The 17500-nt window shown below is 38.9% G+C and overlaps 1 protein-coding gene across 10 annotated transcripts in view; it reads left to right on the plus strand.

The window, feature by feature from the left end:
- Window positions 1–17500, plus strand: part of map2 (microtubule-associated protein 2) — a 256627-nt gene that overhangs the window by 186009 nt on the left and 53118 nt on the right. For 5 of the 10 annotated variants that reach the window (XM_062068869.1, XM_062068871.1, XM_062068872.1 and 2 more), the window contains 3 exons: window positions 4842–5057; window positions 14390–14674; window positions 15577–17500. The exon at window positions 15577–17500 is cut by the window's right edge and continues 1385 nt beyond it. In XM_062068869.1, coding sequence (XP_061924853.1) covers window positions 4842–5057; window positions 14390–14674; window positions 15577–17500 — 2425 coding nt within the window. Of the gene's footprint in view, window positions 1–4841; window positions 5058–14389; window positions 14675–15413; window positions 15448–15576 lie in introns of those variants that run through there. The other 5 variants (XM_062068873.1, XM_062068877.1, XM_062068874.1 and 2 more) reach the window with 4 other exon arrangements.

Here is a 17500-nt window from a genome sequence, read left to right on the forward strand (position 1 = left end):
ATTGTTGGCACTTTTTGGCTGTTTTTTAGAGGACTTTATTGGCGCAATTGTGTACTCCTATTGTCTCAATTGTTAGCCACCTCCTACTTGCCATATTTTACATGTTAGAATGCATAAAAATAAAAATATGTGTTCTTGTCTTACATAAGGATTGTAAACGATGGACAAAACCCTTAAGGATTGCTGATTGCAGCTGAGTATCATGACTATGTAATTATCCCACATGATGGAGTAGCATTCTGATGCTAATATGCTTGATAATTAGCGTTGTCAGGACTTATGTTATTGTTACGCTTTTTGTTCCTCAAAAGTAATTGGAATGTGTTTGTGGTCGTACTACATTTGCTCGTACTGATGTTAAAACTTGTTCTTGGGTTTGATTGAGTTGTTGGAGTTGAATTACTTTTTAGGGTTGACCTCTTAAGACATAAAAACATGGCAATATTCTTAGAAAGCACACAAGGCTGGCCTCACAATGTTCTTTTCTCATGAGTTGCTCATCACAATTTCCTTGTCAATGTCTTTGTGCGTCAGCCCCTCTCTGATTACTTTGACTTTTTCTCAGCTGTTTCTATTTTTTCTCCTCAGTTTTGCTAATGTTCTCCCCTCAAATGTCCTATGCAGAAAATGTCCATTTTGAAATTACCGCAGATTTCTGGTCAAATTATTGTTTGTCGGTTAACAAAAAAACACTCAAATCTTTTTTTTTTTTTACTATTATTATTTTGTTAAACAATAAAAATAATGATGTTACAAATAAAATAAAAAAATCTGAATTTTTTTAACCCAAAATATAGAAAGAGTTTGTTTCGTTTGTATAGTTTATCATGTTTTGAATAATTAATTGTTTTTTATTCTGTATTTACTTTATTTTATTTGATCAAACGTTTAAAAAAAAATATATATATATATAGTAACACTTTGACAATCATAACAGTCATATAAGTGTAATGACAATGTTACTAAAAATAAAAATATTAAATAATGGAAAAATGAGATAAAATTTAAAAAAATACAGAACTAAAAAATTGTAAATTACTTAAAACATGATAAACTATACAAACTAGACAAACTATTTCTATATTTTTGGTAAAAACAAATACAAATAAAAAACATTTAATTTTTTTAATTTTTATCATGTTTTTAGTCATTTAAAATGTTTAATTCTGTATTTGTTTTATTTGATCTCATTTTTTTATTATTATTTTTAGTAACATTTTGACAATCATAACAGTCACATAGGTGTAATAATAATGTTACTAAAAATAAATAAAAATATTTAATATTTGTTTTTAAATTTGATAAAATAAAATAAATACAGAATTTAAATATTTAAATTGCTCAAAACATGATGGATTATACAAACTAAACTATTTCTATATTTTTGTTTGTTAATCAAGAAAAAAACAGGTTACAAAGCAAAAAATAAAATTTGGATTTGATTTTTTTTTTTTTTTGTGACAAATTATAGAAATACTTTGTTTAGTTTTTATAGTTTATCATGTTTTTGAGTAATTGAACATTTACATTCTGTATTTTTAAAAAAAAATGTTATCTCATTTTTAAAATATGTTATATATATATATATATATATATATATATATATATATATATATATATATATATATATATATATATATATATATATATATATATATATATATATATATAATTTTTGGGGGTAGTATTTTGACAATCATAACAGTCATATAGGTGTAACAATAATTTTACTAAAAGCAAAAACAATTATTAAATATATAAAAAATAAATAATTAGATTTTTTTTTAAACAAAAATATAGAAATAGTTTGTTTAGTTTGTAGAGTTTTGAGTAATTAAATTTTTTTAACTCTGTATTTATTTGATAGTATCTCATTATTTTAATATTTAATAATTTTTTAAGAATATTTTAACATCCATAACAGTCTTATAGGTGTAATACGTTAACTGCTACACTATTAAAATTTTAAAAACAATAAAGCAGTCAGTCGGAATATGACATGACAAAGGCTTAAATGCGCCTCAGGCATGTACATTTATAATACAATAAAGCGACAATTTACAGTACACGTTTGCAGTAGAGTCTGGCTTCTTGGAATGTTTGTTGGCTCGTGTCCAATAACTTCAGTGTTTCCCAAAGAACAGCAATCCGTTTGTGAGCGTGACCATTAAGGTGATGCAGGCACGAAATGTTCCTAATTGACTATTATGCATGCATTGTTTTAAAAGCTAAAAAACACTATAGATTAGACGTATGCCTCTAGCTTAATGCCCATTGGCAATCCCATTGACAGGAATCAGAAATTAGCATCGCAATTGTTGTAAATTTGTACAAACCGGACTTTAACCAAAGGAAGTTGACATAAAACATCAAATATATTTCTACTCACAGACCGAGAGTCACCGAGCTGAGTGGAATCGAACATTGCTGCTAGCTCTTTGTGCTAACTAACCTCGGAAGTCTCTTATAACGTCTTCCTCTCTCATTTGAAATTAAATAGCATTGCCAATGTTGTGTTGAACATGATTGTCATGACAGGGAAGCACTAAATAAATTAAAAAAACATTTAAAAAAATCTTGCGGCCCTAAATATATTTGTGGCGGACCGCCACGTGAAATGAAAATACGGGAAACACTGAACTTTTTGTGTTACTTCTTCTCAAAAAATTGTTTTTTTTCCCATATATTTCCGGGTTATAATTGTTGTCATGTCTGTTCATGTTTTTGTTTTGGCCATGCGTTTGTTTTTTGGACTCTTTTTAGTTCCTGGTTGCACTTCCTTGTTTGGTTTGGTTTCCATGGTCACCCATTAGTTTTCACCTGTCTTGTCACGCACCTGTTTCACGTTTGGAGTCACGCACCTGTTTTCACTGATCACGTCACTATTTAAATCTGTCTGTTTCTGTTGTTCGTCCTGGCGTCCTCGCACTATTTCATCACTCTGCTTCATGTCGTGTCACAGTTCTTTACCAAGTACGTTTTGTTCATTTATGCCACAGTTAGTGTTTTTGTTTTATTGTTCATAGTTTTTGTGCCCACGTGCATGTCTTTTGTTTCATAGTCAAGTTTGTATTTCCGCCTTTGTGCGCGCCTTTTGTTTGCTTCCTTTTTTTTTGTAGTTTATTAGTGTTAAAAAAAAAAAAATCATTTATTTAAATTCACGCCTTGCCCGCGCCAATTTTCCTTTGCCTTCCGGAGAAACAAACCCCAAGAATCAAGTCTTGTCAGTTGTCTTTCTTTTGGGATAATTAATAAAAGCCAAACACAAGCCCAAAGTTGGTATTTTGACAATCATAACAGTCATATAGGTGTAATAATAATGTTACTAAAACAAAAATATATATATATATATTTTAAAAAATCAGATAAAATAAAATAAATACAGAATTAAAAATGTTAAATTACTCAAAACATGATAAACAATACAAACTATTTCTATATTTTTGGTAATAAAAAAAAAATGTTTTTTTTTTTTCATTATTATGTTTTTGTTGAACAAGAAAAATGACACGTTACAGAGCAACATATATATATATATATATATATATATATATATATATATATATATATATATATATATATATATATATATATATATATATATATATATATATATATATAAATATATATATATATATATATATATATATTTATTTTTAATTTTTGTAACCAAAAATATAGAAAAAGTTTTAGTTTTTATATTTTATCATGTCTTTAGTATTTTTTAATTCTATATTTATTTTATTTATTTATTTTATTTTATTTTATCTCTTTTTAAATATTTAATTTTTTTTTTTATCCCAAAGTTGGTATTTTGACGTGTAAACTGGCCGACGTCTTGCATGACAACTCGTATGACAACTAAAAACTTTTTTTTTTCTCAACTCTGAATCCTACAATTTTGGGGTCGGACAATTTTACAGAGTTCTCGCTGTAAAATTATAACTCACCAATTATTCAACTTTGCAGTATTAGACCCCTCCCCCCTTTTTTGGAGGAAGAGTCTAAATGAGTGATGACGAGAAATGAAGTTGAGCAATTTATCCTCCAAAAAAGGAGTAAGTAGACAGAATTGTGATAGCAGAGAAAATTATGAGAAGCATCTTGAAACTTAAAAAAATATATAAATAATAATAATCTCAATTATCTCTAGGTGAACCATAATTTACTTAACTATTTGTTTATTGGGTGTCTAATATTTATTCATGTATTTAATATTTGTTGACTTAATTATTGTACAGTAATGGATTTACTCACTGTTATGTTACAGAGAACAAAGAAATGGGATAAAACTGATATGAAAAGGAGTAGGATTAAATAAGAAGTGTGTCTTCCTACCTCTTTTTGGACGGACTAATGAAACAGATGCATTCAATAATAATTGTATTGTACGTATGTTCGAAATGAACTGAAACTAACTAGCTAACTAAAATGTTCGCCCGTCTCGTATGCTTTTGTCCACCTCAGTCGGTTTGACTTGCTGGGTATCGAAACTGAAAGTTAACTTGCCATGTAAAAACGCACCTTCGTCACTCTCCCCTCCAGGCTGGTACTTCATGACAGCTTAAAAGTAGCGACAATAACCGGGTGAGTCCATCATGTGGGTCTCTCCAAGCAGAACCAAGGCCAAGGCTAGAGATTTCTAAGGCGCTTAGATTCTGAGGGAAAATATTCCTGTATCCGTATTTGGCCACCTGTTAGTTGGCACGCTTCCGTTCCAAGTCAACTTCAAAATGGACATTTTTGGTGTATTTCATGACTTTCCTTCCGTTCTTTTCTTCCTGCGTCTGGGTGTCCGGATCTCCCTGCAGTTCTTCTCCTTGTGTCTGTCTTGTTTGTAGATGTAGGGGATGAGGAGGAGGCGGGCCCTCTCCGCCGCTTCCAAAATTCCCGGGAGAGGTGCAAGTTCCTCGCCCCCTCCATCTCAGTGTCCGTGCCCGAGGACGACCCCTACCACTCCGACGAGGAGTACTATGAGCACCCCTTGTTCAGCCCCGAGTGGACGCACTCGGGCGCCCGCCCCGCGGGGCAGACCGTGGCCTTTAGACAGATTGAAGGTGAACCACGCACGGTTCCTCCATGCCGTCTCCCTCCTCCCGTTGACCCCCTTTTTCTGTTTTGACCACCCCCCACCCCCTTCTGTGACGTGACGTCCTCCCAGCATCGCGTCCTCCTTCCGTCTCTCCGTCATGTTTGTGTGTTTGCGTGTCCTCGTTGTGTCGTTTCACTCCCAAAGATCATTGACTTCACCCCCGATACATTGCCGCTTGTGTTTGCAGCCATCTTTCCTTTGACACACAGTAGAAGCTTCAGTTGTCAACTTATAATTCAGTCTATACCAGGGTGAAGTCCGGGGGCCCGGGAATGGCACCATATCGGCCCCTGAGTCCTGTTCAAAACTCAGGAGACAAACAAAATCCCTAAAAACAGTTGAGTTTTCAAACCTTTTTTTTAGGTTTTTATAAACCTTGCTAGCAAACAACTGAGACACTCCTCAAGGCACCCCTTTAGGGTCCTCTCCTTTTTGGCATAGACACTATTTAAGGTTCAAAAAAAGGTTCATTATGTCTTCTTATTCATATACTTGTCAAATTTTGTTGTAATCAGACAATATTTTTGGTATATTCAATGGAATTTTATACATTAGGGCAAGGGTGGGCAATTAATTTTTACCGGGGGCCGCATGAGCAACCTGAGCACTGCTGGAGGGCCACACTGACAATATTTCAATTAAATTTTGCTCAAATTATTTTTGATGTACCGTAAGATAAATAATAATAATAATTAAAGCTGCAAGCAGCGATGGACGGGACTGACTTTGAAGGCTCATAAAATCCAAACCGGAGCAGTGATTAAAACTCTTTCATCAACTTTTAATCAGAAGGGTTCAATCTCTCTCCTGTGCTAATTTGAAGCCGACACGACAAACGCTTCTCAGAGGAGATAATGTTTGAAAAAAGGTGACTGTTTTTACTCAACTTTTGTTTTGAAGGGGGAATTGCAAACTTCCTGTTGATTTTTGCTGGGTGTTGTCAGTGTATGAAATATAGGTCTAAGTGAGACCTACATAGAGGTTTTTGTTTCATGTCTCTACGACATTCCTACTGGGAGTTACAGGCAGTTTTGTCTGTGTTTTCTTCCTAGGGGGTGCTAGAGCGCAATTTTGAGTTTTGGGGTTTGGTTTTTTGATTAGATCGCAATTTTCGCCAGTCCTGATGTGTGTGTCCAATTTGGTGAGTTTTGAAGCATGTTAAGGGGGTCAAATTACAGCTCAAAGAGGCGGCGGTATAATAATAAAGAATAAAGAATAATAATAATAAAACGCTAGAAATTCAATAGGGTCCTCTGTCCCAAAGGGACTCGGTCCCTAATAATAATTTCATTTAACCTAACTTAACTTTAAACAAAAGCCGATTGCTTTTGATGGTTTTATATTTAACACTGTCTTATACAACACTTCCTGATGTATAATACAATGCAAAAATGTCTATTTCTGTCACTTTATCCTGCATCCTCTTTAAAAGTCCAACATTTTTCCCCGTCTGATTTGGACAACCATCTGTTGTCACGCCAGCTTGTCCCATTTCAGTCCTAACATGTCCAAACACGCATTTACCTATGTGAACAAGTCATTACCTGAGGTTGTCTCTTTAATTGACTGCATGGCTGCCAGCTCCTCCGTGATTTGAAAGTCTGCAGTTATCCCACGTAAGAAGATGAGCAGCTGGGCGGTGTTACGTACATCGCAGCTCTCATCCAAAGCCAGCGAAAAACAGTCAAAGTCGGCCGTTCTGTTTTTCAGCTGAAGCTCCAAGTTTCCAGCGATGGTCTCAACCCGCCTCGTTACAGTGCGTCGGGAGAGTGACACGTTTTCAAATGCGCCCCTCTTCTCCAGGCATATCAGCGCCACAGAGTCCAATAAGCACTCCTTAATAAACTCTTAGTCAGAAAACATGAAAAAACACAAAATAAACAGTTAAACCTTACGCAAAAACAAAACAGTTACTTGTACATCCAAAATACAAAATAGAACAAGACAAGAAATGCAATGTAATTTACGAAATCCCGCATAAATCGTGCAAAACAATCATACATTGGAGAAACAGGGAGGACATTCAACAAAAGGAAGAAAGAACATCAGAAAGAATGTGAAAAAGAGACAACTGGAAGGTTTACAAGAAGCCTAAAACAAAAAATCCGAACAGGAGATCTTAAAAATCAGCCATATCAGATCATTGCAAAATATACAAACCACATCATGGACCGGGACAACGGCAAAATCATCGGCACAGAAAGTAACAAATTCAAACGACGGATTAAGGAGGCGATGGAACTAAGGAAGCGGCCCAAGGAAACCATCAATCGGGATGAGGGAGCATACCTGGGACTCCCTCCTCCATTAGCCATCAAGCGGCGGAGGGAGTCCCAGGTATGCCTTGACAGGTCTGCCTGGTTGGCCACGCCTATAAGAACAGCTGATAGGCAACGCATCACAGTGGTCAGGTGACCCTTCTGAAGAAGACCGCAGATGACAGTCGAAACATGTCAGGTAAAAATTCCATCGAATGTACCAAAAATATTGTCTGATTACAGGAAAATTTGAAAAGCACATTCCAAGGTGTTGCTGTAGCTTGTTTAATTCACATGCAGTCAGTAGTCGTTTGTTCAACTTCTTCAGCGGTGTTCCTTAAGGTTCCGTTTTAGGTCCTCTATTTTTTGGGGCTATTTTACTGGTGGCCCGTGAGTTCAGTTCCAAAAACTTATGAGAAACTCACATTTTTGCATCAAAAAGTGCTCTCATATAAATGATCTTTGACTAGCTGTTTTGTAGAAAGTCCTTTTTTTTATTTTTTATTAAACAGTCCAACAAAATAATACAATAATAATACAATTCCAATTCCAAAACCAGCAACATTCAGAATAGCAATCAACAGAGTAATCGAGAGGACACACAAACATGACCCAAAACAATCCAAAAGTAGTCAAACAAAAAATGAATAACATCAACAACAGTATCAATTCCAACATAGCAGTGATTAGAAATCACTAATTTACATTATCACAGCCATTTATAAAAAAACAATAAAAACATTAAAAAAATTAACGATAGTGTCAAAGTGGATTACACTTGTATCACATATCATAAGATTGACAACACATTGTGTCCAATATTTACCAAAAAAAAAAAAAGAAGTCATATTTTAGGTTCATGTAATAGTTAAAACAAGTTCAAATAATGTATCCCATATTCCGATATATGACTCTTTATTATCTCAACTAAATTCAGTTTTTCTACTGATATTGTCAGGTTCAAACACTGATGACATCTATTAAACAAGACAAGAAGCAAAGAATCAAACAGAGACAGAATTCAATTTGGACTCAATTGAGGAGAGACGCAGGGACACTGTACTCTTGTACAATCTCCAGCACGCTCTGGCAAAAGATTGTACTCCTCCTTCTTTATTTGACTTTCTTCCGACCACATGACCACAGCTTCCACTTCCAGAGGGAAGTGGGTCGTAAACAGCGTTGCCTTTGGTTACCGAACAGTTCAAAAGAAGAGGTGGTAAAATAGTTCAAAAAGACGTTCGTAAACCAGTTCAAAAAGGAGGCTCAAGAAGAGGTCGCCTGGAGGGGAGTCTGGTCTTGCTTCCTCTCCGCTTTGAAGTCCTTGGGTTAGAACAATAGCTTTCTGTTGATTACCATACATGAAAGAAAACAGAACACCTTCATTTTGCTTCCCCCCCTACACAGTGGAGTTTTACGAGCCTTACTCTTGGTAGGTTTCAAAGACAGCTTTTGTCTTCTCAAAAGACACTCAATGTAACACAAAGTTTTTGTGATAACTTAGAAACAATTATTCTAACAGATATCATCTCCATAGCTTGTGTATACCAGTCAGTGTGTATGACGTGTGTATACCAGTCAGAATGAGTTGGACTATCAACATCTATCCATTTTTAAATATTACCCTTTTTGTCATGATGCATATTGAAAGAAATGCATTTTTACTCTTTGATGGCATGTTACTAAATTGATGCAGATCACCAAGACCACAAGTCTGCAGTGTCATTGGGATGTTTATATTTAGGAATGTGGTCCTTAAAAAAGTCTGTAACTCCGATAAAATAAATAGACCGACTATAAATGTCCACTTGGCTTGAAAGCGTGACACAATGCATTGTGGGTCTTGCTGGACTCTGACTTGTTTATTTACATGGGCAAATACAAGACTCTGGGCTTAATTTTAGTTGATTTTCTTTAAAAAGCTCAAAAGATGGCACTAAAGTGCGGCGGCAGTAGCTGCCACAATGGAGGTCATGATCGTTTCAGGAAACAGAAGGATTTGGTGAGATTGTTCTTATTTTCAGCGAAGTCGGGCTATGAAGCTGATAAAGAGACGGCGAATAGCTTACATAGCAGTTGTGAGACGATCAAACATGACTTTTTAACGCCATCACCTGGTACATGTTGGTGTGTTCACGGCATTTTCACACTGGTACGTTTGAATCAAACCGTGTTTTATTCTGTTACATACGTAGCATTTAGCAGGATGTTAGCATTAGCAAGCTAGCTGTGGTCGAGTTTACAATTTACAGTATTTTGGAAAAAGTTACGTTGAAGTTAAAGTACCAATGATTGTCACACACACACACTAGGTGTGGTGAAATTTGTCCTCTGCATTTGACCCATCCCCTTGTTCACCCCCTGGGAGAAGAGGGGAGCAGTGGGCAGCAGCAGTGGCCGCGCTCGGGAATCATTTTTGGTGATTTAACCCCCAATTCCAACCCTTGATGCTGAGTGCCAAGCAAGGAGGTAATGGCTCCCGTTTTTATAGTCTTTGGTATGACTCGGCCGGGGTTTGAACTCACAACCTACCGATCTCAGGGCGGACACTCTAACCACTGAGTAGGTAAAATAAAAGGAGTAGGAAAAATAACTTTTAGTCGTGGGTAAGCACAAAAGTAAATGAGTGATTTTTTCAAAGAGGTAGCGTAGTGATCAAGCGTTTAAAAGTAACAATGGGTTCATTTTTTCGGAGAAAGCAGCCAATGAAACGAGGCCGGGGGATGCATAAGACATAAAAGACGTAGATTACGCACAATTTGAACAAAGGACAAAGAGCCTTAATGGATTTTACAATCTTGAATTCTTCACCGGTATAAAAACCAAATCCGTTGACGAGACATAGACAAGTTTGGCGGCACGTTTACCGTATTTTCCGGACCATAAGGCGCACCGGATTAAAAGGGGCACTGCCGATGAATGGTCAATGTTTGATCTTCAAGCCACTTTCTGACAGTCGCTTCGGGATGTGTCGTTTTGTGGGCGGTCTTATTTACGTGGCTCACCTTCGACAGCGTCTTCTCCCCGTCATCTTTGTTGTAGCGGTGTAGCGTGCAAGGACGGGAGTGGAAGAAGTGTCAAAAGATGGAGCTAACTGTTTTAATGACATTCACACTTTACTTCAATCAATAACGGAGCAGCATCTCCTCATCCGTGGCTCACTAGTTCAACAACAACGCTGGAAATGTGTCCCGTAAAAAAACCGTCCTTGGGTGAATAATGTAAACTCACTACACCTGTATGTTTTAGCGCTTTCATGGCGAGTTTACTGACAGATATAAGTAAGAACTTTACACTACTTTATATTAGAAATGGCAACAGCGGAGGATGAATGTCCCGTAACAAGAAGATCGAGAAGAAGAAGAAGCTTATCGACTACGGTGTCGGCACGGTCTACGAAGGTGGATGCGCGCAAATTTTCAGGACTTATGCAGATCCCAAATACAGATCAGCAGGTACCAGAAGGTAAAAGTTGCTTTTGCATAATATTGCAAAAGAAAACGCCAGATAATATGTCTTACCTTATACACATAGAAGCATAGTACAAACCATCAAGTGGTGCGGCTTCATAGCTTACCAAAGTCGTACTAAAACATTTTGGTATAATTTTTGAGCACCGTGTATAATGTTCTATATCTTCAATGGAACATATAAGATTTTGGTGTTTACTTGAGTCATATTGCAGTCTACACGTATCTCTTATGTGACTGCCGTCATATTTTTCAGGGTTTTCCTGAGGGAACTCTCTTGAAGGAATCAATTAAGTACTTTCTATCTTATCTATTGCAGTCTACACGTAACTCGTATGTGTGACTGCCATCTACTGGTCACATTTGTCATTTCACCATGTACCAAATAAAATAGCTTCGAGGTTGGTAAGCACAACCAAAATTATTCCGTACATTAGGCACACTGGTTTATAAGGCGCACTGTCGAGTTTTGATAAAATGAAAGCATTTTAAGTGCGCCTTATAGTCCGTAAAAATAGCTTTTAGTCGTGGGTAAGCACAAAAGTAAATGACTGTTATTTTCAAAGAGGTAGTGTTTAAAAGTACCAATGGGTTTGTTTTTTCGGAGAAAGCTGGCAATGAAACAAGGCCGGGGGACACATAAGAAATGAACGACGTAGATTACGCACAATTTGAACAAAGGACAAAGAGTCTTAATTCTTCACCGGTATAAAAAACGACTCCGTTGACGAGACACAGACACGGTGCTGCCGGTTTACTTGATTCAAATCTCTGGCGCAACGCTCAAACGAGTCAATTCCACCATTTTTCCAGGCGGTGAGCCTTCGGAATAGGTGCAGTTGGTCTCTGTAAGGTCGCTTGTTTGTACGATCCATTTTAATCCAGTTTGTTGCTCGCTCTCATATTGTAAACAAAGCCTTTGTCCAACAAGTATGACTACCCGGCCTCGCAATGCACTGCAAAATAACGTGGCTAGAGCAGTGGTCCCCAACCTTTTTGTAGCTGGGGACCGGTCAACGCTTGAAAATTTGTCCCACGGACCGGGGATGGGGGGGTTCATAAAGAAATACAATCATGTGTGCTTACGGACTGTATCCCTGCAGACTGTATTGATCTATATTGACATACACATACACAATATGTATATATTGTGTTTTTTATTTTGATTTAATACAAAAAAAATGTTTTTATTTATTTTTTTATTTTTTTATTTTTAATTTCTTGCGCGGCCCGGTACCAATCGGTCCGGTGGTTGGGGACCACTGTCTTAGAGGACTTTTTTGGGGGGGGATTTAAAACATAAAAATAATAGTGAAGGGAAAAGTTCAGCTCCCCAGTCCCTGGCTTTCTGAAAATGTGGCCCCCAAAACATTTTAGTTGAATATCCAAGGTCTAGATGTTTTGATGCTTTAAACTCCAAACATGTTAGAGCATCCAGTGTAGTTGCAACCTTTGGCACAAACACCAAGACTATGGTACCAACGCTCCTCCACCTGTGGACCATCTACCTGTGGTTATTGTCTCTCATTGACTATTTCTATTTGTTCTGTCTTTGGTTCACCTTTGTCATAGTCCAGAATGAGTTGTTTTGGGTTTTGTTTGCTGTTCATTGTTGACATTTTAGCAAACTAGTTAAGACAAATGAGAAAAGGTATTTTTCCCGCCCCCCGCCCCCCATATACAGTGGAACCTAAACTTACGAACTTAAGTGGTTCTTGAACATGGTTCGCAAACCGAAAAGTTTGTATAGTGAAGCAAAGTTTCCCATAAGAAATAATGTCAGCCTGAATAATTGGTTCTAGCCTTGACAAAAGTCCATATTTTGGTAAAAAAAACACATACTTTAAAGACAGTATGAAGTGTATATATCGATTTTCCGGACTATAAGGCACTGCTTTTTTTCTACGCTTTAAACTCTTATAATTTATGGATTTTTCTCCGCTAACGGACATTACGTTATGTATTTAACAAATAGTTTTCACATACTACGGCAGAGACAATTAAACGGTGTGTTACTGTTTATGCTATGGCGCCATCTTTTTGGATAAGTTCGCTCACTGCAGGTGCTGCTGGTTGACAATGTACTTCCTGTTTCTGCTTCAAACCAGATGTAAAACTATCCTTACCGTTTCTGCTCGAAAAGATTCTTCATTCATCACTCCAAGCAACGTTTGTAAGTTTTACAATATAACTAAAACAATTCATACTTACTAAACCGTTCCATGTGTGATGTCTGTAGGAGTGTTTCCATGCACATTTGTACGTGCTATCATAACGTAATCAAGCTATCGTCGTTAGCATTAGCTAATATGCTAAAAAGTGTCTGTGTTAGTATTAAATTACAACGGCAATTTAATTGTATTGTTCCAGTTTCACAAATTCCTCAGTAAATTATTGTAAGTCATTGAGTCTGTTTAGCAGATTGGAGAGCTAGCTTCCTCAGCTAGTGGGTCCATGACCATGACTTCTGTTTTGTTTGATCAGCCGTTTTACTGCCGTGTTACAGACACCGTTTGGAAACAATTAAGTTATGTAAATAAATATCACATTTTACAACGTATATATCTGCGGCTTATAATCCGTTGCGGCTAATATATGGAAAATGTAAAATGTGGTGGGTTGCGGCTTAAATATGGGTGTGCTCTATAGCCCCTAATTTATTATCATAATTATTATGGTAATTTATTATCATAACAAGAAGGTAAGGGATCAACAATCTCATTACAGTATTATCCAAACAACACGTCAGTGGGAAACACAATCACACAAAAGTCGCCCTGGTGCTCTTTTAAAAACATTAACAACCATGTTGCCTTGTGTCAGCGAATATTTGTGGCATGCAAGTGAGAAGAGGAGTTGAATGATGATGATGAATGCAGACAGAGTGAGGTAGAGAGAGTAGTGGCAGTATTTTACTAAGCCGAAGCCTCTCCTCTCTTCCTCTCGTGTTGGTCTCACTCGGACCAGGTTTGGGCTTCACGAGGTCATCGCTGCACCAGGAATCTGTCCAGCATGTTTTGTTTTTTTAATTTGTCTGTAGTGGCGCATGCTGTTGTCATTATTGCGTAATCCTTACAAATTATGAATTTTTAAGTCCACAGCAAATCCCTCCTTCTTTCCAGTCTGGTGTGTTACTTTTTTGGACCCATATTGAGTAACAAAATAAACAAAAATTGTTGAATTGCCAGAAAATAAACACACCCTGAAGATGGGCGGCCGAGTAAAGGACTGTGTAAACAGGATGTGACATAGGGGGCTCTGAAAATGACTGAATAAAGCGCTCATACACCGAGGAATATTTGGTGCGATGTAAAGGTTCGTAAACAGAAAAGGTTGCAAATAGAGGGGTTCGTAAATCGAGGTTCCACTGTATATCCGTGGGCTATCATAGGATTAATGATAAATAGTCACAACTAGTCCACACAAATATATTTTGTCACATTTAAGTCCACTCACATGCGATACTGTATGTGTGAAGTGTGCCTCCTTTGATTATGTTTTGCCCAAGTCCGTGTTGCCTGTAGTCTTAATGTGTGTGTCCTACCCCCTCTCACCCTGTTTCTGAGAAGAAGAGACCATGGAGGCTCTTACAGCTGAATACGAAGAGGTGGATGATGATGAGGATGATGAGGAGGAGGAAAGTACAGAGGCAGCTATTGATGAGCAGCAATGGAGCGGGGAAGAGCTTGACCTGGACAGCCCCCGAGCTGAACCTTTAGAACAGGCAGAGGGCGTAGACAAGGACCAGGATCTAGACCTGGGGCCGGGCGAAGCAGCTAGCGCTGTGGCAGAGAGCTCTATGGACATAGAGGAGGAAGAGGAGGATGATGAGGGTGAGGAGAGCCCTGAGACAGGTGTGTCCTCCCCTCTGCGCCCCCTCCCTGCCTGCATGTTCACGGCTTGTCACTGTTTATCAACGCCAGCTGTGGAGGATGGCAGCGTTTTTTCAGCTGGAATGGCAACTCATTGGCCCGGTGCACTGCTGTGTCTGCCAGGCAACAGAGGCTTTGGTGGAAAAAGTCACGTTATTTTCACTTCAAAGTGGTTACATTATGTTTTTTTTTGTTTTGCTCTTTTCGGGGGCTGGCTCTTTTGCACTGGTCTGATTACATGTTGCTCCCGCAATCATGCTTATTATCGGCAGCTGCAAGCTTTCAGGATTCTCATGTTTACACTGATGGCTTGGTGCTGGTATGCCCGTATATGGCATTCTGTAACCTTTACCTTTCTCACATGAATCACTCTTTGGTAGGATATTTGATGTCGACTCTTGTTTTTTCAAAATTTTAATTCAAAAAACTATGTTGTGAACCAAGAACCATGTTTAATCAACATGTTTTTATCAAAAGACCAAGTCATCTGGTTTAGATTTGTTCATTGTCAGTTGGTCGCATATTAAATGTTTGTCATTCACAGGCAAGCTTCAACTGTAAGAATGGCATTCGGTGTTTCTAATATAACATTTTGCATGGATTTCCATTTCAAAAATGATTGTTTTCCATCAGTCCACCTGACAGTTGCCTCATGCCGGTGCTCTCCCATACCATGCCATAGTTCCATCCATCTCTGACTTGATGGACCTCATTCTGTCGCCGTTCTTCTTCAGTGATGGCCGTTTCATTGTGCTGTAAGTTCCTGAGGAGAGCTTTGCTTGTTTCCCGCCTTTCCATTACCTAGCTAAATGACTATCAGAGCATGCCAAAGCAAAATCTTTCATGTAGTGTCCGTAACGGCCAACTTCCAGATGTTCTTTCAGCTGTGAAGATGGACTCAGAAAAACCTGCGAGTGTGAAAAGTGGTTCCATGAGCCCAGACAGCATCGGATCTGAGAAACATCCGGAGGAGCTTGTCGAGCCCCAGAGCCAGGGGTTCTTCGCTGGAGAACGAGTTGTACCAGAAAGTCCCACCATTGATACGCCGTCCTTTATACCTCCTGCTGTTCAAAATCAAGCCAAAGAATCTGCCAAATCAATCACCCTTCAGCCTGTTTATGGTGAGCCCCTCACCGTGTCAGAGAAACAGCCATCGGTGGAGGTGGTGGAGTTCAGCAGCCTCGGTGGCCCATCTGAATTATCCTCAACAGGAGCCAACGTGGAAGGAGGAAGCTTGACCGGTGATGCAGTGTCAGCATATTTTGAAACATCGGCCACTGACGTTCATGTGGCTGCCCAGAGCAAAAGCGAGGGTTATTATGAACTGAGCAGAGTTGATGAAGAGAACAAAACCAGTGATTCCAAGTCACAGGAGATGCAGGATAGTGGTGACGTTCGAAAGGCAGAAGAAACACACCTTTTCTCAGTTGCTGACAAAAGTAATGACTCCAAGCTTTCCCCAGGTAAACTGGCTTTGGAGCAAAGGAGCTACTCCCTAAACATTACTATCGGCGCATTGGATCAAAGTGGTCAGTGCAGAATGAGGAACTTTTCCCCATTGGCCACGGATATCATGTCATACACCAGCGGAAGTCTTGATGAGACCGCAGACTACCTCCCAATCACCACTCCCTCCGGAGAGAAGCCACCTCCTTTTCCTCCACTGATACTGGAAACCGCAGCATCAATCACTTCAGATTCTTCATCTCCACCCCGGATGACCGAAGAAGTTTTAGACCCCAGCCAAGGACCTGAGTCACCGCAGCCGTGCGAGAGAAGCCCTAACAATGCAGTCATGGCCCAGGACTTGCCTGAGATGCTTGATCTTGCCGGGGGTCGCTCCAGGCTGACGTCTGAAGACGCCGATCCAGGAAACGTACGGAGAAAGTCAATTCAAGCGGATGTTCCTATTTTTTCGGATGACTCACTGGTGAGCTTTGTCTCAGGTGAACACAGTCCTGGAATCCAAAAGAGTGACAGTCAGCTAGAAGAGTTGGGCTATTGTGTGTTTAGTGAATACTCTGGGCCTATGCCATCCCCCGCAGATTTGATTAGTCCAAACAATACTTCTGCACAGATATTTACCCCCTCTGTTCTTGTGGAGAAAGTTGCTGAACAAGCCCGGAAACTAGCAGTGCGAGACGCGTCTGAGGAAGATAAGAGCTTGACTCCTGGGGAAGTGGTCAGTGAGGAAAAAGAGAAGGCGGCAAGGAAAGATTCTGCTGAAGAAAAAGATCAAAAAGACACGAATGACCAGCTGAATGAATCAGTAAGTAAGGAGGTGAAAAGATCTGCCCTGCCAGGCGAGTCCTTTGTGACACCGACTGTCACTGTGACTTTAGAAGAAGATGGCAGCTCGGGAAGTGAGACAGAGCGACAAGCTAGTGCCGAAGGCTCCATTTCTGAAACTGAGATCGCTGACTATGAGCGGCAGATCCGCAAACTGGAGATGGAAGACCGGCCTCTCAGTTTGGAGGAGGAACGAGAGCTGCAGGAACTCCGGGAGAAAGTGAAGCTGGTGCACCAGGAAGCTTACGAGGAGGTGGATGCTGAAGATGTGTACCAGTTGACGGGAGTAGCCAAAGATCGCATTGCAAGGCCTGTAAAAACCTCACCCACTTCCTCTGTGGAAAGTAATATTGACGACGACAAACTGCTCTCGCCAGTGCTCTCACCGTCCAAGCTCAAACAAAAAGAACTTTATGGCTCCCCTAAAAGATCAGTCTCACCTGTGTTAGCAGCAACCAAAGATGCAAAAGAGGACTCTGACAGAAAAATGAGAGAACAGAAAGAAAAGGAAGCAACTGA

The sequence above is a fragment of the Entelurus aequoreus genome, linkage group LG14 (genome assembly GCF_033978785.1).
Source record: "Entelurus aequoreus isolate RoL-2023_Sb linkage group LG14, RoL_Eaeq_v1.1, whole genome shotgun sequence".
NCBI lineage: Eukaryota > Metazoa > Chordata > Actinopteri > Syngnathiformes > Syngnathidae > Entelurus > Entelurus aequoreus.